Here is a 21,716-nt window from a genome sequence, read left to right on the forward strand (position 1 = left end):
GATTTTAGGAGCCTTCTCTGCTCCTCTCAAATGTCTGCATCTTGCCTGATAATATCATAAACTTCCTAGAGAGGTAAATCCTCCTATTCCCTAATTAGAGATAAAAAGCTTAAAAGTGAAAATGCCTAGTGGAAGTCACACATTAGCATGAATAACATTCATATATGGTATAATGATGTTAATTAAAACAAATTAAGCTACACATAAATGACTAATAGCAGAACCTGTCTAGATGTGATTGGGGGAGTTAGTGAAAATGAGTAGGTGCTAGGAATCTAACTGGGTGAGGCAGAAAGTTCATGGAGGGTAGAAGTGAGAAGGAAAAGACTATAGACTTTCAAGGTGACAAGCTTCTAAGAGGACAGTTTTGCTTGGCTTGATCTAACCTAAAATTATAAACTAAAGTATATTTATCGTGCAACTGGAAATGGGTCTTTATGGCAATTCACATTTTTTCCTACAAAATTAATGCTGCGTTTCTTTTTTTTTTTAATGGTAACGAACCTTGCAGAGACTTTCTCTCCCTTATCCTGACAAGGCCTCCAGTGGTGAGGGTCTTGGCAATACATGGGAATTGCCTGGGGCTTCCTTTGCTTCCATGAAGCCTGATACATCCTCACCCCACCCTTTGGTATCGCACTGGAGACCAGGGCATAAACCAACAATACATGTTCTCCTACCAAGTGTACCCAGGCCACTCTCTTTCTCTAGGATATACTCGTGGGAACAGGTTGCACAGGGCAATGGTGCCCCTGCCTAATTGGTGCCTGTGATAATTTTGGACAGATGGCAATAATAGCTTACATTCCTTTCATCACATATTTTCAGTTTAAGACTCAAATATACTAATATTTCCTCTCAAGGCCTTTGTGCCAGCTCCTCTTTCTGCCTGGAAATCTGTTCCCTGCTCTTGTTATCTCTTGGATCACTGATCCCATGTTTCCTTCTCAGAGGAAATGCAGCTGGGACCCCAGGGACTCCCAGCTGCTGGCACTTGAGATTAAGGATGTTTCTGACCTCGGAGGACACAAACATCCTGGCAGCCAGGAGGACGCTCTCTACCACTCTGTGCTTTCCTGGGCTTCCTATTCCTTCTTCTCTCTTGCCCGTGAAGTGGAACGCCTTTGCTGATGAGGCATCCCTTTATCATCCCCACATTCTGAGAGGCTAAGGTCAGAGGAAGCATGCTTGTGAGGAAGTGTAAATCATGCTACAAGACAGACTTTGCAAATCTGTTATGTTTCTACCACATTCTTCCTCCTAAGCATCAGAATCTGTATTTGGGCTTATTTCTGCCAACCACAGAAAGAAATACACATTGCCTAGCTCAGAGAGGTGTTTTCTGGAGAACTTATTTTCCAAGACACAACATGGCTGCTATTTCTAACAGTTTTTTAACACTTTCCGAAGGCATAAAAATTGTAGTGGGGAGATGGTGTAAATGGGTTCTTCCTACTACTGCTTCAAGTAGTACAGCACTTACTTCAAGGGCATGGGGTCCACCCATGGGGGAATTAAGGCATCTTTTGATTTTTGCTCTCCAATATTCAGTCAAGAGGGATGGTTTTGATAAATATAAAGGATTTTTCAGAGAGGAAACGAACACACACTAAACACACAGAATATTTCCTAAGCAAACACTATGCTCTGGGTAGTCTGTGAGCCATGGCTCTGTTTAGGCCTGTGAACTTCCTATATAGGGAGGGTGTATAATACATGCAGATGTGGATAGTTGTGCTGGGTATTAATATATCCTTTCCCTTCAGGCTTTTACTTTCGGTTTCTCATTTGGCAGCCTTTCTGTGGACACCTAGAAAGCAATTTTATGAACAAAGCCTTTCCTCTCACCTTTAGAGAAAATAAAGTTATGAGATGGTTCAATTACTTGTAGAGCATCATAGGATGAGACAGTTGGCGGTGGACTCTGGATGAATTCTGCATGACCAAGATCCCAGACTCATGCGTCTTATGGAAAATTGTGTTCTCTCCAGAGAAATACCCCCGCCCACTGATATAGTGGGACTTCAAGCCACTTTTGAGTGGACTGCTTCAATAACAGTTTTGAAATATAGTGTGGGGGATTGAAAATGTCCTTTTTATAGAAAAATAATTTCTTTCCAAACTTTGATTCTCCTCCCAGTATTCTTTTTTTTTATTTTTATTTTTTGAGATGGAGTTCCACTCTTGTCGCCCAGGCTGGAGTGCAGTGGCGCAGTCTCGGTTCACTGCAACCTGCGCCTCCCGGGTTCAAGCGATTCTCCTGCCTCAGCCTTCTGAGTAGCTGGGACTACAGGCACCCGGCACCATGCCTGGCTAATTTTTGTATTTTTAGTAGACGTGGGGTTTCACCATTTTGGTCAGGCTGGTCCTGAACTCCTGATCTGAGGTGATCTGCCCGCTGCAGCCTCTCAAAGTGCTGCAATTATAGGCGTTGAGCCATCTTGCCCAGCCCCAGTATTCTCAAACCAAGAAAAGTATGACAACAATAAAAGAACCTACTTTTTGACAATAGAGACAAGACTATTTGTCTGTTCTGAAAGGAAAAGCTTACAGCAGGAGAGCTAAGAAGGGAGGCATCCAAGGATACAAGCATTTCAGGGAAGTTCCTCAACATAAAAGGCATAACAAATTTCACAAAATGCCTACTCAGAGTGCGGCACAGCGTAAAGTACATGCATGGAATCATGAAGCTGGCATGGCACTCGAGACAGATCCGGATAATCAACAGAGTCAGTTCACAGCTCATGCACGTATCACAGGGTCCCTTACACCAGCCAATCTTTTTGGCACCAGGATTCATGGAAGATAATTTTTCTATGGATGGGGTTGTGGGGATGGTTTTGGGATGAAACTGTTCCACCTCAGGTCATCAGGCATTAGATTCTCAAAAGGAGCGCACAAGCTAGATCCCTCGCACGTGCAGTTCACAATAGGGTTTGTGCTCCTATGAGAATCTAATGCCACCGCTGATCTGACAGGAGGTGGGGCTCAGGCGGTAATGCTTGCTGGCCCACTGCTCACCTCCTGCTGTAAGGCCCAGTTCCTAACAGGCCACAGACCAGTACTGGTCCTCTGCTGGGAGTTGGGGACCCCTGCCTCATACGGGAAAAAGAGTGCATAGACTTCCTGCTCTCCTGAGATGGCAGCACTCTCAGCATTGTTTATGGAAGTCAGTTTGGTTGGTAGGTTGGTTTTTAAAACAAGGTAGAAGGAAGGAGGTCTTTCAGAACTGGTTTCTCAAAAAACAAACAAAAAAACCCAGAACAGATTAAAAAAGGTTTGATCAGTTTTTTTTTTTCTTGTTTTCTTGAGACACAGTCTTGCTCTGTCACCCAGGCTAACTCACTGTAGCCTTGACCTCCTGGGCTCGAGTAATCCTCCTGCCTCAGCCTCCCAGTGTTCTGGGATTACAGGCATGAGCCACTGCACCTGGACTGATTTTTTTTGAGGGGGTGGATACATAGTAGGTATATATATTTATGGGTTGCATGAGATTTTTTTTCTTTTTTACTTTTTGCATGAGATGTTTTGATACAGGCATGCAATGTGGAATAACCACATCATGGAAAATGGGGTGTCCATCTCCTCAAACATTTATTCTTTGTGTTATACGAAATCCAATTATACTCTTTTAGTTGTTTTAAAATGTACAATTAAATTATATTTGACTATAGTCACCCAGTTGTGCTAGCAAACACTAGGTCTTACTCATTCTTTCTATTTTTTTGTATGCAATAACCATCTGCACCTCCCTTCCCCTTCCCCCACGACCCTTCCCAGCCTCTGGTAACCATCATTTTATTCTCTATCTTGATGAGCTCAATTATTTTAATTTTTAGCTCCCACAAATAAGTGAGAACATGTGATGTTTGTCTTTCTGTGCCTGGCTTGTTTCACTTAACATAATGACCTCCAATTCCATCGTGTTGTTGCAAATGACAGGATCTCATTCTTTTTCTGAGATGGAATCTCATTCTGTCACCCAGGCTTGAGGGCAGTGGCGTAATCTCGGCTCACTGCAACCTCCGCCTTGGGTTCCAGCAATCCTTCCACCTCAGCCTCCCGAGTATCTGGAATTACAGGTGTGCGCCACCACACCTGGCTAATTTTTGTATTTTTAGTAGAGATGAGGTTTCACCATGTTGGCCAGGCTGGTCTCAAACTCCCGACCTCAAGTGATCCACACACCTTGGCCTCCCAAAGTGCTGGGATAACAGGTGGGAGCCACTGCGCCTGGCCTGGATCTCATTATTTTTTATGCCTGAATAGTACTCCACTGTGTATGTGTAACACATTTTCTTTTCTTTTTTTTGAGACACAGTCTTGCTCCATTGCCTAGGTTGTATGTAGTACAGTGGCAAAATCTTCACTCATTGCAGCCTCTGCCTCCCGAGTTCAAGCAATTTTCCCGCCTCAGCCTCCCAAGTAGCTGGCATTACAGGCATGGGACACCACACTTGGCTAATTTTTGTATTTTTAGTAGAGACAGGGTTTCACCACGTTGGCCAGGCTGATCTCGAACTTGTGATCTCAAGTGATCTGCCTACCTTGACCTCCCAAAGTGCTAGGATTACAGGCGTGAGCCACTGCACCCAGCCTGTACCACATTTTCTTTATCCATTTGTCTGTTGATGGATGCAGATTACTTCCAAATCTTGGCTATTGTGAATAGTGCTGCCATAAACACAGGCGTGAACATATCTCTTTGATATCCTGATTTCCTTTCTTTTGGCTCCATACCTAGGAGTGGGCTTGCTGGATCATATGGTAGCTCTATTTTTAGTTTTTGGAGGAACTTCCAAACTGTTCCCCATAGTAGTTATACTAATTTACATTCCCACCAACAGCATACGATGGTTCCCTTTCTCCACATTCTCGCCAGCATTTGTTATTGCCTGTCTTTTGGGTAAAAGCCATTTTAACTGAGGTGAAATATCGCACTGTAGTTTTATTTTGGCTTTCTCTGATGATCAATGATATTGAACACGTTTTCATATGCCTGTCTGCCATCAGCATGTCTTTTTTTTTGAGAAATGTCTCTTGAGATCTTTTGCTCATTTTTTTGATTGGATTATTAGATTTTTTCCCCACAAAGTTGTTTGAGCTCCTTCTATATTCTGGTTATTAATCCCTTGTCAGATGGATGGTTTGCAAAGATTTTCTCCCATTTTGTGGGTTGTCTCTTCATTTTGTGGATTGTTTCCTTTGCTGTGTGGAATTTTTTTTTGAGATGGAGTCTCCCTCTGTCGCCCAGGCTGGAGTGCACTGGCGCCATGCCAACTCACTGCAACCTCCATCTCCCTGGTTCAAGCGATTCTCCTGCCTCAGCCTCCCAGGCAGCTGGGATTACAGATGCGTGCCACTGCACCTGGCTAATTTTTGTATTTTTAGTAGAGACAGGTTTCACCATGTTGGCCAGGCTGGTCTCAAACTCCTGACCTCAGGTGATATGCCCACCTCGGCCTCCCAGAGTGCTGGGATTATAGGTGTGAGCCACCGTGCCCGGCCCCTCTTAATTAAAAAAGGGTATTTTGGGGTCGGGCATGGTAGCTGATGCCTGTAATCCCAGCAGTTTGGGAGGCTAAGGCAGGAGGACTGCTTAAGCCCAAGAGTTCAAGACCAGCCTGGGCAACCAAGGGAGACCTTATCTCTAAAATAAATAAATAAATAAAATTTAAAAATGATTATCTAAGCCAAAGTTCCTCAACTGACTGTGCCCTGTAGGGGGAACATTAGTCAATGCCTGGATACACTTTTGGATGTCACAACTCAGAGGAAGGTACACTACTGGCATCTAGTGGGTGAAGGCCAAGAAGGCTGCTAAACATCCCACAATACACAGGACAGACTTCGCAGCAAAGAATCTTCCAGCCTAAAATGTCAGTGGTCTGAGGTTGAGAAACCCTTTTCTGAGCTAGTGTTACTGATCTGTTTAACGAAGTCTCATAACTAACATCTCAGCTGTGTGTCAGCAAATGGGTGGTGCTATGTGATGCAAAAGCTCTACAAATACCTTTTCTCAACTTCCTAAATATTTCTTTCACATAGTCCTGCTTACACTATAGGCGTACTGACGCCTTTAATTCAGAGGACAAAGAGGGTAAACCTTGTTCCTAGTCTAACTCACCTCCACGGTTATTAGGAAACTCAAATGTGGGGGACTGAGTTTCTGACGCTTTATTATACAAAATCATTAGCCCTTTTTTAAAACCTCTAAATGGTGAGTCAGCTGTCCTAATCTCATAGCAGAAGAAACAACAGCCCTAAATAAGAACTGTCTTATTAGAAATACTAGATTCCAAAGACAGTAATTAACCTCTTCTTCAGTTATATACAATCTGAATTTAAAAAAAAAAAAACATTATATCCAGCCCCTGCATAATATATCAGGAAGATGTAATTGTTTCTGATTAAAATGCTCAGTTTGACGCAGTGTGGTCGCTCGTGCTGATAATCCCAACACTTTGGGAGGTTGAGGTGGGAGGATCACTTGAGAGCAGCTGGGGCAACATAGCGAGACCCTGTCTCTACGAAAAGTAAAAAGTCATCTGGGCATGGTGATGCATGCCTGTAGTACTAGCTACTTGCAGACTGAGGTGGGAGAGAATGGCTTGAGCCCAGGAGTTCAAAGATGCAGTGAGTTATGATTGCACCACTGCACTCCTGAGTAATAGAGCAAGACTTTGTCTCTAAATAAATAAATAAAACACTAAATTTGGCTTACTTCTTTTTTGTTTCCCTATTCCTTCAAGGAAATTAAATAGATGTAGAAATACAGTGGAACGCCACAGAATCATTAGAGAAGTTAGAGTGATGTAACATTTTAAGGGTACTACATTTTATCCTTTTACAAACAACACAAAATAAGAACAATTTAAGTATAGGTCCTGCCAAATACATGTTAAGGGATATATAAAAATAAGTTTAAATTTATACATGGATTGTACAAAATTTTTGAGGTTAAATATTTTAAGCTTATTGTCTTAAGTGGGTTAAACATTTTCCTGAAATTGTCTTCATACTGTTAATTTATTCAGTCAAGTTAAACCTCCGCCCTTCCTGTGGCACAATTATCAAGAATTCTTGAACTTATGTGTTACACTAAACAGACAGCCTAATGAATACTTATGGCTACTGATTTATTCTACAATAAATAACAGTAAAAGAATTGTTATTACAATGCAATGATAAAAAGACAAAACACCCAATTAAAAAATGGCAAAGGGCCTCACAGACATTTCTCCAAAGAGGAAATACAAATGGCTAATAGGCACATGAAAAAATCCTCAATATAATTTGCCATCTGGGAAATGCAAATCAAAACCATCATGAAATACCACTCCACACTTACTAGGATGGTTAGAAAATAACTTATGTTGGCAAGGATTTAGATAAATTGGAAGCCTCAAATACTGCTGGTGGTACAAAATGTAAAGTGGTGCAGCCACTTCAGAAAACAATCAGGCAGTTCCTCTCAAAGGTTAAATGCAGAGTTACCATATGTCCAAGCAATTGCACTTTGAAGCATACACCCGAAAGAAATGAAATATGACCACATAAAAACTTGTACACAGATTTTCATAGCAGCATTATTCATAATAGCCAAGAAGTGGAAACAACTGATGTTTATCAACTGATGAATGCATAAGTAAACTGTGGTATATCCACACAATGGAATATTATTCTGCAATTAACAGGAAGGAGGCATGGAAGTGCAACAACATGGATGAATCTTATGTTCAGTGAAAGAAGTCAGTCACAGAGGACACATATATGATTCCATTGCTATGAAAAGCATAGGCAAATCTATAGACAGAAGGTAGATAAGTGACTGACTGGGCCCAGAGGCAAGGGGAGAATTGGGGGTTGACAACAAAGGGAAGCATGATTTCTTTTCAGGGTAAGAAAATGTCCTAAAATTAACGGTGGTGATAGTTGCACAACTCTGTGAATACGTTAAAAGCCATTGACTCGTATACTTGAAGTGGGTGAATTGTATAGATTTGAACTATAGCTCAATAAACCTGTTTTAAAAAAGGCCAGAGTCACTAGTTCATTACCTCTGTAGGAATTTTTGGAAGATGCGCCGATAGGCATAGCCAGCTCTTCTCACTCGAATGTTCTCTTTCAGACCCAAATATTCGACTTGATGCTTTACCCTGTGCAAAGGAGAAAATGGGGCCTGGACATTACTGGATAATCCTTTCACTCGTGTTCTTACCAGCCAACCCCCAAGCCCCCAGTTCCAAGCTGTAGGGAAACATACTCAAAAGACTACAATTTATAGTGTTCAAACACTGAGCTGACCTCTCAGATGACATAATGCTGATTTTAAAATATTGAAATACAGCAATTAGGCTGGGCGCAGTGGCTCACACCTGTAATTCCAGCACTTTGGGAGGGTGAGGCGGGTAGATCACCTGAGGTCAGGAGTTCAAGACCAGCCTGGCCAACATGGTGAAACCCTGTCTCTATTAAAAATACAAAAATTAGCCGGGCATGGTGGCATGCACCTGTAGTCCCAGCTACTCGGGAGGCTGAGGCAGGAAAATCGCTTGAACCAGGGAGGCAGAGGCTGCAGTGAGCTGAGATTGCACCACTGCACTCCAGCCTGCATGACAGAGTGAGACTCCGTCTCAGAAATAAAATAAATAAATAAATAAATAAATAAATAAATAAATAAAAATACAGCAATTAAATAACAGGGCATTACATATCTATTTCAAAGAATAACAGTAACACAAAGACCCATCTAACTATCACCTAGAGTATGAACAAAAATATTGGTTAATCAGAAGGCTAAAGGAAAGAACTTTTAACTTTTGAATTAAATGATGCTAATGCTGGTTTTGTTATTGAACTTAAATTTTAATATTAATTATGACTTAATGGAACTACACCTCTAGGCTTTTCTAATACAAGTTACAAAAGGGCATTTAAAACTATTAATTTCAAGTGTGTACATTAAAAATGGTCTAAAATATATCTAAATTATAGTTTTAGTTGATTTCTTCTTTCTTACAAGAATTTTTTTTTGATACAGGGTCTCACTTTGTCATCCAGGCTACATTGTAGTGATGTCATAGCTTACTGCAGCCTTGACCTCCCCAGGCTCAGGTGATCCTCCTATTTCAGGCTCCTGCACAGTTGGGACTACAAGCATGCACCACCACACCTGGCTAATTTTTGTATTTTTTGGAGAGACAGGGTTTCGTCACTTTGCCCAGGCTGGTCTCAAACTCCTGAACTCAATTATCTGCCTGCTTTGGCCTCCCAAAGTTCTGGGATTATAGGCATGAGCCACTGTATTTGGCGTGTTTCTTCCTTTCCTTTCCTTTCCTTTCCCTTCCCTTTCCCTTCCCTTTTCTTTCTTTCTTTCCCTTTCCCTTTCCTTTCTTTCTTTCGAGACAGAGTCTCGCTTTGTCATCCAGGCTGGAGTGCGGTGGCAAACTTTCTTTCTTTTCTTTCTTTCTTGAGACAGAGTCTTGCTTTGTCATCTAGGCTGGAGTGCAGTGGCAAAATCTCAGCTCTCTGCAACCTCCGCCTTGTGGGTTCAAGAGATTCTCCTGCCTCAGCATCTCGAGTAGCTGGAATTACAGGCATGTGCCACCATGCCTGGGTAATTTTTTGTCTTTTTTTCGTAGAGACAGGGTTTCGCCATGTTGGCCAGGCTGGTCTCGAACTCCTGGCCTCAGGTGATCCACCACGCCTGGCCCATCCTGGTTTCTTAATAGTAAAAATCTAGCAATGTCTTTTGAAAAAATGGATGTAAAGAACTATTAGGTTAATATTCTCACACATGAGGATTTTCATACCAGAAGATGCCCCATGCCCCACACCTTGGGGATACTGATTTAGTAGGCCTGCACCCTGGGGAGGCTATTTTAGTATGCCTGCTGGGTCTAAGGTGGAGCACGGACATGTGCCTTGTGAAAACCCACCACTTGCTGGAAAACACAGTGTTCTGGATGCTGACAGATCCTGAAAACTTGCTTCAGATCATCCACTCTGGGAAGATAAATTGGGCCTGGGCTGCGTGCTACGCGAGCTGGCTGAACACAGACACTTGGAAACATGGTATCTGAGGCAAATTAGACATAAAAAGTAAGGTCTCTCTCTTTCGAAGATGGAATGTCAGGATTGTGCTGCAGTAGGGAGGTAACTCCTCACACTCCCTGTTTGGTACATTTGGGGATATCTGTGCTGATAACGGGGCTAATGCGCTCAGGAAAATGGGCCTTTCAGGAGCTGCTGAGCTGAAAAGACAATCAGAAGCATCCTCATTCCGATGTCACGCAGGTTCCCAACAGCTGTCTTCCCAGTAAGGCTCTCACAAAAACCACCATTTCCAATTAAATCTCATACTTGCGGATGTCTACTGTGGGCCAGTCACACACAGTCCCTATTGCAACATGCTAGGGTCACCAAAAGAGGACAATGCTATGATTCCTGCTGGAGCCCACACAGGCAGCACAGTGGTTAGGAGCCAGGTTCTGGTGCTGCATTCCTGCTGCGCCACTGGCCCTGCCACGATGCAACTTCTCTGTGCCTCTCAATGTCCTCTTCTGTAAAAACAGGAATGGTGGCATAAATTCTTTATTTCTAGACGAGTACTTTCTATGGAAAGCACTTAGTTCGTAGCATGAGCGATGTAAAGCTGTTATTATTGTCATCCATTCCCAGCTACAATATGTAAACCAGGATAGGAGAATAGAGAAGGAAATGGATTTTTCACAGCACAGGGATTCTCAGGAGCACTGTGATGTGCCTGGGCCTGAAGGGGTGAGTTGAATCCATGAGGTATACAGGACAAGGCAGAGGGCTGTGAAAGCAAAGGTACAAGAATAGGAAAGGCCAGTGGCAGGGTGCTGTGGGACAGGAGGAGGGGGACAGATGAAGCTCGAAGTGGGGGTGCAACCTTGGCTGATGGGAAGGATGAGGTCACAATGGGAGTGGTGTTTAAGAGTCTCCAGTTTGATGGGCCTTACAGAGCCAAGAGCCAGAAATGTTGATTCCTCTAAGATTATTAACTTTTAAAAAGCCTCTGTGTGCAAAGAGTTAAGCTGGGCATAGTGGCTCACGCTTGTAATCCCAGCACTTTGGGAGGCCGAGGCGGGCGAATCATGAGGTCAGGAGTTCGAGACCAGCCTGGCCAACACAGTGAAACCCCGTCTGTACTAAATATCCACCTTTGCCCATGTAAGTCAGACAGACAGAGACAGAGACAGAGAGAGAGAGAGAGAGAGAGAGAGAGAGAAAGAAATGTCATGTCAATTAAAAAGGTAATTAAATTGAAAAATAATTAATTTTCCTTTCTCTCATCCTCCAAATCTAAAACTCGCCACTGGCCTTTTCTCTAGTGAGAAAAATGCATGAAAAATGCATTTAAAGGTTCTGCTCATTTTAAAGTACTTTTCATAAATACTGGCTTCACGCCAAGCTTTCGAGGCAGGGAATGCATCACCCATTAATTCAAGCAGAAATGTTCCTCTCCCATGAATCACATAGGAAGGAATATTCCTCATGTTAAAACATTGTTTCATTCATTATAACTTCCACCATCAGGAAATTTTCTGGTAGAAATGAGTCTAGCAAGTCCTGTAATCTTTAAAATTTGGGGGTCATCAAAGCGACACAAGTTGATTTTTGCATATTCCTGGAGCACTGTCACCTCCTCAGTAGTCGTTGATCAGACAATGCCCAGTTGTTCCCTAGGCTATGCCAACTCCATCTTGCAGAGGGAGTCTTTTTCCAAGACTGTCCCTGGCCGTTTACTCAAATTGATCAGGGCTAGAGAACTCTGCAAGGCAACAATTCAGAATCCAGGGCAAGCAACCTTGCCAGAAGCCAAACAAAAACGCATTTGCAACAGGAAAAGAAAAACCCTACACCTCATAAACTTGTGGAATGAGTAACCCTCTTTACCAGGAGCTTCAACTGGGTGTGTAATCCCAGCCAGTGAAGCACACTGCCCTTTCACGGACCCCAACACTCCTGACTCATGGATGGAGTGAAACCATCTGTTACACAATAAACCCAAACCAGGATTAAGGGTGGAATCCCAGAAAGCGGTCTTACTGGAATTATAAATCAACGCTCGACCAACTAATACCTTGAACTTCTTAAAACCAGTTTATTTGAATGCATGTCATAAAATTCTTTGCTGCAATTCAAAGGGGAATCATTTTTAAAAAAAAAAAAGAAAAGAGAAAATACCATCCTCATCCTATGAGGATTTACTGAATAAAATGTACCACTCATTTAATTTCTCCATTTTCTGATATTCCAATGAATTATGTTGGATTTTTACAAGAAGGTAGCATCAGGGTTGGTGAACTTCCAAGCAGCTATTGCAAAATTTCTATTTTAGAGGGGCTTTCAGTAGAACTATCTACGTGGGGTAGAGGAGGGTGTGCTAGGGGGCGTTGATCAGACAATGCCCAGTTGTTCCCTAGGCTATGCCAACTCCGTCTTGCAGAGGGAGTCTTTTTCCAAGACTGTCAAAATGCATTTGTAGGGCAAGTGAGATGTTTTCATTTAAGAGTATTTGCTGGGAAGAGCAGGTGGATAGAGTTTGAAATGGGGGAAGTTGGGCTAAGGCCCCCTTTGGCGATACCTCTGCTTCCAAGACTCTCATCATGGTTTATTTCTAAGGTTGACTAAAGATTTGGTTGGAGTAATCATATTGGGATATTGATTTAATATCACTGTTCTGTTGTGTGCGTGTACATGTGGATGTATGTGTGGGTGGGTGTACAAGTGTGGGTATGTGTGAGAGGTGAGTGTAAAAGTGACAGAGACAGAAGCAGACTGACAGCCACTGTCTGGAAGCCTTCATTCTGTCAGACTGAAGGAGATCCTACTCTAGATGGACCCTCTTAAGAGGAAGGAACTGAGGGCTAAGGAGATGAAGAGTCTCGCTCTAACAACTTAGTGATAGGTCAGCACCGGGACACAGGTCTTCCAAATCCCAGTCTAGTTCTTTGCTCTAGATCAGTGATTCTCAAAGTGCAGTGCCTGGGCCGTCATCACCAGCACCACCTGCAAGATTTTTAAGATGCACATTCATGGGCCGCACTTGAGACCCACTGCATCAGAAACTCGGGATGGAGCCCAGCAATCTCAGCTTTAACAAGGCCTCCTGGGGATCCCGAGGCAGGCTCAAGTATGGGAACCAATGTAAGAGAGCAAAACAAGATGTTTTCTGTATGATTGATTGATTGATTGACTTGGGGTCTCACTCTAACACCTGGGCTGGAGTGCAGTGGCTCAATCATGGATCTCTGCAGCCTCAAACTCCTGGGTGTAAGCATTTTACATCTTTAGACGAGAAGAGATGACAATGCTGCTACCCTCTTAGTCTGAAAGGAGAAGCGGAACTATACATTTCAGAAAAGCAGAGGCCAAATTAAGTACATCCAAGAGAAGGGTTAAGATGGGGAATGCTTATATTTCATGTCCTAGAGAAACTGTTGACGGAACTGAGAGGGATTAACCTGTAGAAGAGAAGATTCAAGAGAAACACGACGGTCACCTCGAACTAACAGAAAAGATGTCCAGTGGCAAAGTAATGAGAATGATTCTTATCGCAGATTGAAAACCTGGGATTAGGATAAAAGTGACCTAGAGAAGGACTGTACAGCCTCCTAAAGTAAGAATTGACCAAAGAAGAGCTGGTCACCTTAGCAAGTATGAGCTCCTCATCCGGGCCTGAATATCATTAATGGACAATATTGTAGAAGGAATCTGACTACATTAAATTGAAAAATTTCAGAGATTCAATAGAAAAGATGCCTTAAGGGGTCAGGGGTGGTGGCTCACACCTGTAATCCCAGCACTTTGGGAGGCCGAGGCAGTTGGATCACGAAGTCAGGAGTTCAAGACCAGCCTGGTCAAGATGGTGAAACCCCATCTCTACTAAAAATACAAAAGTAGCCAGTCATGGTGGTGGGCACCTGTAATCTCAACTACTCAGGAGGCTGAGGCAGGAGAATCACTTGAAACCAGGAGGCAGAGGTTGCAGTGAACCAAGATCATGCCGCTGCACTCCAGCCTGGGTGACAGAGCGAGACTCTTGTCTCCAAAAAAAAAAAAAAAAAAAAAAAATCCTTAAGAATATGCATCTATGGATGAGATTATTCAGAACATAGTGGCCTGAAAAGATGGCAGCTCCTACATCCAAGCAGCCTGGCTTCTTCAGAGGAGAGAACAGACTTAGACTGCATGCCGAAGTATTCAATATTAAATAGAACGAACTTTCAGACAGTAAATGTTTGACCTACGTGTTTTTCTTACTATGGATCTGTTTCCTCCTGTAAAGGATCAGGCATCATCTGCCTGCCATGGTTTAGGATCTTGCTGGCAGGAAGGAAAATGGACACACCTGTCCCTCGCAGGAGATAATCGGCAGCTAGGAATTTTAGTCCTTGTCTTCCTGTGGAAGCTAAACCTGGAGTTCTTCACTCGACACCTAAAAGAGCCTATCTTCTTTTCTCCAAGAAAGAAGACAAGAGGTAGCAATTCTGGTAGGCTCCCATCCTGGGACTGATACTAGGTGACGATGGCTAGGGTCCTCTCTGTAGTTTAAGTCTCTCCCCAGCCCTCCTTCCCATGCTTCTATGGACAGTGGGATCAGGCCTCTGAACAATGTGTGTCTGGGTCTCCCAGCGGGCCATAAAATTCATACCCTCTAGCCACCACCTTAACAGGCTCCTACTCAATGCCGGCATTTCTTCCTGCCCAGGCCACTTCCCTAAATGCTAGCTGTGGGAGGAACAGTGACGCAGGCATCATTGGAAGTCAGGGCAGAAAGGGTTTGCTGAATTCTTGTGCTCTGCATTTCCCTTTGACATCTTTCCTCCCAGAGTCGTTCTTCTCATCAATACGGTGCTTAGGGGGAATGCCAGAGCCTCCAGCTTGTCCCCAGTGTCTTCATGAGGCACAGCAAATGCTGGATTGTATTTCCATCAGCTCTTACGCCCTCCACTTTCCACCCCAAGCTAAGCATTCTAGGCCACATCCTGTGGGTCCCGATCAGGGGCTGCGTGTACTAAGAATGTCTACACAGAACCTCAAACTGATTTTAAAACCATCATGACTCTGCGGTATGAGGTTATGTTTTGTTTTTTTTCCATCTGCCCCCAGACTAGCCAAGATCAACATTATAAACTGCTAATGCTGAAATGAATGGCACTGCTAACATTTTAGCAAATGACACGGAGGGGAAACAGTATATAGCTTTTGTCCTGAAAAAGTTAAGACGCAAGGGCATGACAAAGACATGTGCGGACAATTGACACTGCTCCTGCCTGTGATGGAGGACGGCTCATCTTGAGCAGAGGGAAAAAGGTCCCGGCCCCACCTAAGCCGGTTTCCCCCCATACCTGCTTTCCTCCCAGTCTCTGGGCTTCTTGGTTTCGTTTGGCTTGATGCAGCGAATGTAGTGGGGCGTACATTTCATCAGGGTGCTCACAAGGTCATTGGCTTGTTTCTAGAAAGGAAGAACAGTAACAGAATCATGGAACTTTCTCTAAAGAAGACCAAATTTCAAAGGAGACTTGTAAAACTCTATTGTAGAAATATATAGCTAAGAATTAATCTTCATGACAATTTGCTCGTTAAGCATAAGTCAGGTCTACTAAACTTTCCGAAAGCTTTGCCGACTTTTATGATGATTTTATCACTCCTAAATGGGTTTGAAATTCAATCTTCAAAAGCAACTAGGCATTTTCAGTACAGTTAATAAAATAGAACAACAACAAAAAACAAAAATCCCAATAAATCTTCACATACAAAATGATTTTCATGTCGTACAGTGAAGCATGTCAGTTAACAAACTAAGTTCATTTTATACTGATAGAGCGCCTTTGAAGATATATTGTTCTCATTAACTTTTTTCCCCCAAAATTATTTGTAAGGATAAATCATCAAATCCCCTACATTCTCTTTTCTGGCAATCCAACTAATGAAGAATCACTTTGCTAAAGTGATGAAAATTCAGTTAAAGAATGGGAGATTCATAAAAATCTGAGAACTTATAAACTTTTGATATTCCATTTCATTCAGTTTCTTCCTCAATATGTCCATTTAAAAACCTGCGGAGTCTGAACACTTTATCTGTGGCTGCTAACTTACTTCTTTGCAAATCTAGAATATTCTATATAAAACCTTCTATTAATGCCTGTGCACTGGGTACTCAAAGTAGAACTGGATTCAAGCAGAAAAAGCCACATAAAGCTGAAATTGCTTATGAAGTATTTTAAACCCTGAGAATCTCAAACTTTGTTTGAAGAAACAGAAGTAGAGCTCACATCAGCATTCCCACCCCACAGCTGAGCACACCCTGCGGGTCCAAGGATGTGGCACACATGCGAACTCCACTTCCAAGCAAAGCAGCCTGAAGAGAGAAAACCTCTAAAAGAAAAAAAGCCAAAAGGGACCTCCAAAGCCAGAAAACCATTACAGTCAGCAGAAGAGATTTGCTTGCAAGAGACAACCCTCTCTCAACTAGGACTTTTCTGTTTTCATGGGTTTGGGAAATCTGAAACCCTTGAGAAAAACTACTGAGTATATTCAAAGCAAGATATTCATTGGTGAATTAAGTTCTCTGTTTAGATGTGCAGGAAATAGCATTCTTTGCGATGCTCGAAATTGAGGACAGACAGGGCTGCAGAGGTTGCATGATCAAAGCAAAGTCCTATGATGAAAAAGTAAATTGCCTCTTATGTTCTTTGATGATGTGGACTGCACTTGAGAACAAATTTGACGATTTTTGCAACACATCAGGTGGAGCCGGAGAGGGACTGCAGGGTTGAATATAGCACAGCTTTTTTTTGTTCTTAAAATCCCCAAATTCTTAATTTTTTAAACTTCATTTTTAGATTTTAGTTTTGTATTTAATTACGACTTTTTTTTTTTTTTTTTGAGATGGAGTCTCACTCTGAGGCCCAGGCTGGAGTGCAGTGGCGTGATCTCTGCTCATTGCAACCTCTGCCTCCCGGGTTCAAGCGATTCTCCTGCCTCTGCCTCCCGAGTAGCTGGGACTACAGGCGTATGCCACCAGGCCCAGCTAATTTTTGTAATTTTAGTAGAGATGGGGTTTCACCATGTTGGTCAGGCTGGTCTCGAGCTCCTGACCTCAGGTGATCCACCCGCCGCAGCCTCTCAAAGTGCTGGGATTACAGGCGTGAGCCACTGTGCCCGGCCTACAACTTTTAATTTCCAAGAATAACTTTGCAAACTCTTTTGTCCCAAGTATTTAACAGCATTCCTTCTTTTTCACCTCAGCATAAGAAAACATAGAGAGGCAAGTGTAACTTAAGTTTATAAGTCACTTGCCATAGTCCTCTCCAGCTAAAATAGTGACAGATAACATTTACTGAGTTTGCAGTGTGGATTAGATACATGTATTATCTCATTTACGCCTCACAACAACCTGAAGAGGTAGCTACTATTTAATATTATTCCTGTTTTTTAGATGAGAAAGCTGGGCCTTAAAGAAACAGAGTATTGCTCAAGATAACACAATTTGCATGAAAGAGAAGTAAGGCTTGAACCCACGCCAATGGGCTACCAAGCCTGTTCTTTGGCAACAATGCTATCCTGCCTTGCTGACAAAGAGATGGGATCATTTAGTGTGATATAAAAGGAATTAACTGGTTGAGGTAGGATTAGACAGAAGCCACCAGGCTGTGAATAATTAATTTCAGCAAACAGAAATACATCTTAACCATCAAAATTATCCTGCATTTCAATAGCTACGGGTCAACTTTATTTACCTATTTTTAATTTTTGAAACAGGGTCTTGCTCTGTTGTCCAGGCTGGAGTAGAGTGGCATGATCACAGCTCACTGGAGCCTTGGCCTCCCAAGCTCAAGTGATCCTTCCACCTCAGCCCTCTGTGTCGCTGGGACTGGAAGCACATGCCACCACATCCAGCTAATTTTTGAAAAAAATTTTTTGTAGAGGTGGGGTCTCACTATATTTCCCAGGCTCGTCTCCAATCGTGGCCTCAAGCAATCTTCCCACCTTGGCCTCCCAGAGTGCTGAGATTACAGGCGTGAGCCACCGTGCCCAACCTTGGGTCAACTTAAGATGTCTGCTGAGGTGGTTGTGAAGCAGTAACTGAATTTAATCCTGATTCCAGCCAAAAAGGGTTCCTGAGTTAGGACAGAAAAGTACCAACAGCACTTGCTCAACAGAAGCAGGTGTTAAAATACGCAGACAGCACAGTGAGAAACGGCTCAGGGTGAAAGCTCCTCATTCTACCTTCAACAGAGATGACAGCAGGCCTGACTGTGGGTCCTGGCACTTTTATTTGCAAGTTACATGACTAATCATTAGATTTCTCTGGCCCTCAGTTCTCTATCTGTAAACTAAGTAGGTTGAACTAGAAGACCTCTAATTTAATCTAGAGATTGAAATACATATTAAAAAACAAACAATCAGGCTGGGTGCAATGGCTCACTCCTGTAATCTCAGCACTTCGGGAGGCTGAGGCAGGCGGATCAATTGAAGTCAGGAGTTCGAGACTAGCCTGGCCAACATGGTGAAACTTCGTCTCTACTAAAAAAAATACCAAAAAATTAGCTAAGCATGGTGGTGCCACCTGTAGTCCAGCCACGTGGGAGGATGAGGCAGGAGGATCGCTTGAATCTGGGAGGCAGAGGTTGCAGTGAGCCAAGATCGCATCACTGCCCTTCAGCCCGGGTGACACAGCAAGTCTCCATCTCAAGAAAAAAAACAAACAAAAAAACAAACCAAAAAAAACCCCAACGAATCCAATCACCTGCATGATGCCTGTACTTCCTCTGTCATGTCCCTTATATCTCCAGCTGCACTCAGATAAAGCTATAGCCAGTCTGCCTTTGCCACCTCTGAGCTTGATTCTGTTTCTCCGTAGCATCAATCTTTGGCTCTAATTTAAATATGGGATGAGTATCCCTTATCCGAAATGCTTGGGAAGGGAAGTGTTTCGGATTTTGGATTTTTTCAGATTTTGGAATATTGGCATTATACTTTATTTTTTGAGATGGAGTCTCGCTCTGTCGCCCGGGCTGGAGTTCAGTGGCATGATCTCGGCTCACTGCAACCTCCACCTCCTGGGCTCAACCAATTCTCCTGCCTCAGCCTCCTGAGTAGCTGGGATTACAGGCTCCTGCCACCATGCCCAGCTAATTTTTGTATTTTTAGTAGAGATGGGGTTTCACCATGTTGGCCAGACTGACCTCAAATGATCCACCCATCTCGGTCTCCCAAAGTGCTAGGATCACAGCCATGAGCCACTGTACCCGGCCTGCATTATACTTTATAGTTGAGTATCCCTAATCTGAAAAGCTGAAATCCAAAATGCTCCAAAATTTGAAACTTTCTGAGCACCAACATGATGCTCAGAGGAAATGCTCATTGGAGCATTTCAGGATTTGAGATGCTCAACCTGTACTTGTCCCTTCCAGACACAACAATATCGAATTAAGTAAAACCTCAAAATCAAGTGCCATTAAATATTACTATATTTATACTTTTATTTATAATCAATATAATAAGAGTTCCCATCAAATGAATATTCTATTAGTTAAATCCTACAAATCAGTTTAAATTTTTAAATAATTAGAATATAATGAAATCTATAACACTACGATGACCTTGAACACAAGTTTAATTTTTCTTTCAAGGAACTCAGAATCCTTTTAAATGCTTACGCCTCAGGGACATCGTTAAGATGACAATGATGTCTGCAAATTACTGTAGATATGGAATGTATCAGCGATTGGGCCATGGCTATGTATCTGTAAGAGGTACTGGGAGAGACTTTTATTCCTACGTGGAGGCAGACAGCCAGGCAGACAGAGGTCACAACATCCACCAAGGAGAGTGTGCCTGGAGGTGGGAAAACATGCTGTACTCTCTTTAGGTAAACTGCTGACTTCAGCTTGACCTCCCTAGACAAGGGCCTGAGACTTGTAAACCTAAACATTTTGGAAACATCCCACAATGGTGGCACTTTGAGCCTTCAACCAGACAAGCATACAACGGAAAGAAAGGGGACAAGTCTTCAAGGAGGAAAAAGTGTCCCTCCCCTTGCTCTCCTTTTTATAGACAATAATCCAGACCACTTGAAAATGAGTCATCATAACCTGGATGATCTGGGCCCCTTGGATCTGAATGTGACAGTCTTATGACTCGATTTTCCAGCCCAGAGTTAATCCTTATCCAGGACTTCACAGTAAAGGCATGAGTCAGAAACTTCATGCAGACATTAATATCTGGGCCTCCTGAGAATTTCATCTGTTTTCTGCCTTCAGCAATCTGCTCCAGTGAGCCTAACCCAGGGACTGTCCTGGGGCTACTAAATTTCTCTAGTTCTTTCAACATGATGTTCTTGACGCTCAGAGGGCTCTACCCTACAGCTGAAAGCCGAGGCTGGACTCGGTGGCTTGTGCCTGTAATCCTAGCATTTTGGGAGTCTGAGGTGGGAGGATCGCTTGAGCCCAGGAGTTCAAGACCAGCCTGGGTGACATTGTGAGACCCCAACTTTACAAAAAAGAGAAAAACAACAATTAAGCAGAGACCAACAACGGCGATACAGGAATGGGGCTAATGGGGAAGAATGTAGTCAGAGCATATATATACATCTTGTGTTCAGTATGCCTCAGGCACTGCGTTACATGCTTCCAATGAGTTATGAAGCTGAATCATCACAGTAATCTCTTAAGATAGACACTAATATCTCCATTTTACAGGGAAGCGGTGAGGGCACCGAGAGCGTAAGTAACACCTTGGCAAGCACACAGCGAGGAAAAGCCAGAGCTGAGATTCGAATACAGGTGAGCAAACTCAAAGCCCTGCTGTCACTCAACCATTCCTTTGATTGAAAAACTGAGGAAGTATTTAGCTGGTATAATTTTTAAAAAAATTATTCTTAACCAGTATGATTTTAAAAAATAGCTTAGTATTTCTTAGAGTTACATGATTATGTGTGACACAATGACAAAAACTATTTTTTTTTTTTTTTGGGAGACAGGGTCTCGTTCTGTCCCCCAGGCTGGAGCAATCATGGCTCACTGCAGCTTTGACTTCCTTGACTAAAGCGATCCTCCTGCCTTAGCCTCCCAAGTAGCTGAGAGCATAGATGTGAGCCACTACACCTAATTTTTATTTTTAGTAGAGATGGGGTTCTCATTATATCGCACAGGTTGGTCTCGAACTCCTGGGGTCAAGTAATCCTCTCTCCTCGGCCTCCAAAAGTGTTGGGATTACAGGCCAGAGCCACTACATCTGGCTGACATAGATTTTTTTTTTTTTTTTTTGAGATGGAGTTTTACTCTTGTTGCCGAGGCTGGAGTGCAATCGTGCAATCTTGGCTCACTGCAACCTCTGCCTCCTGGGTTCAAGTGATTCTCCTGCCTCAGCCTCCTGAGTAGCTGGGATTACAGTCATGTGCCACCACGCCTGGCTAATTTTGTATTTTTAGTAGAGACAGGGTTTCTCCATGTTGGTCAGGCTGGTCTTGAACTCCTGACCTCAGGTGATCCACCCACCTCAGCCTCCCAAAGTGCTGGGATTACAGGTGTGAGCCACCGCACCCAGCCCATAAACTCTTAATTCAGTGCAATTAAGTGTAAACTCTTAATTCAGTGTAATGGCTCAGGTACCACAGAACCCTGCCTACTTCCTGAGAAACACTGTAAGATTTCCTTCAGACTTTGAGACACCAT

At 43.0% G+C, this 21,716-nt stretch overlaps 1 protein-coding gene across 1 annotated transcript in view; it reads right to left on the minus strand.

Annotated features, from left to right (window-relative positions):
* The window catches only part of MYO1E (myosin IE), a 240,197-nt gene that overhangs the window by 43,597 nt on the left and 174,884 nt on the right, over positions 1 to 21,716 (minus strand). The window contains exons 17-18 of the mRNA XM_004056268.5: positions 15,384 to 15,490; positions 8,061 to 8,159 (exon numbers count right to left, since the gene is read on the minus strand). Coding sequence (XP_004056316.1) covers positions 8,061 to 8,159; positions 15,384 to 15,490 — 206 coding nt within the window. The remainder of the gene's footprint in view (positions 1 to 8,060; positions 8,160 to 15,383; positions 15,491 to 21,716) is intronic.

This window comes from Gorilla gorilla, chromosome 16 (assembly GCF_029281585.2).
Source record: "Gorilla gorilla gorilla isolate KB3781 chromosome 16, NHGRI_mGorGor1-v2.1_pri, whole genome shotgun sequence".
NCBI classification, from domain to species: domain Eukaryota; kingdom Metazoa; phylum Chordata; class Mammalia; order Primates; family Hominidae; genus Gorilla; species Gorilla gorilla.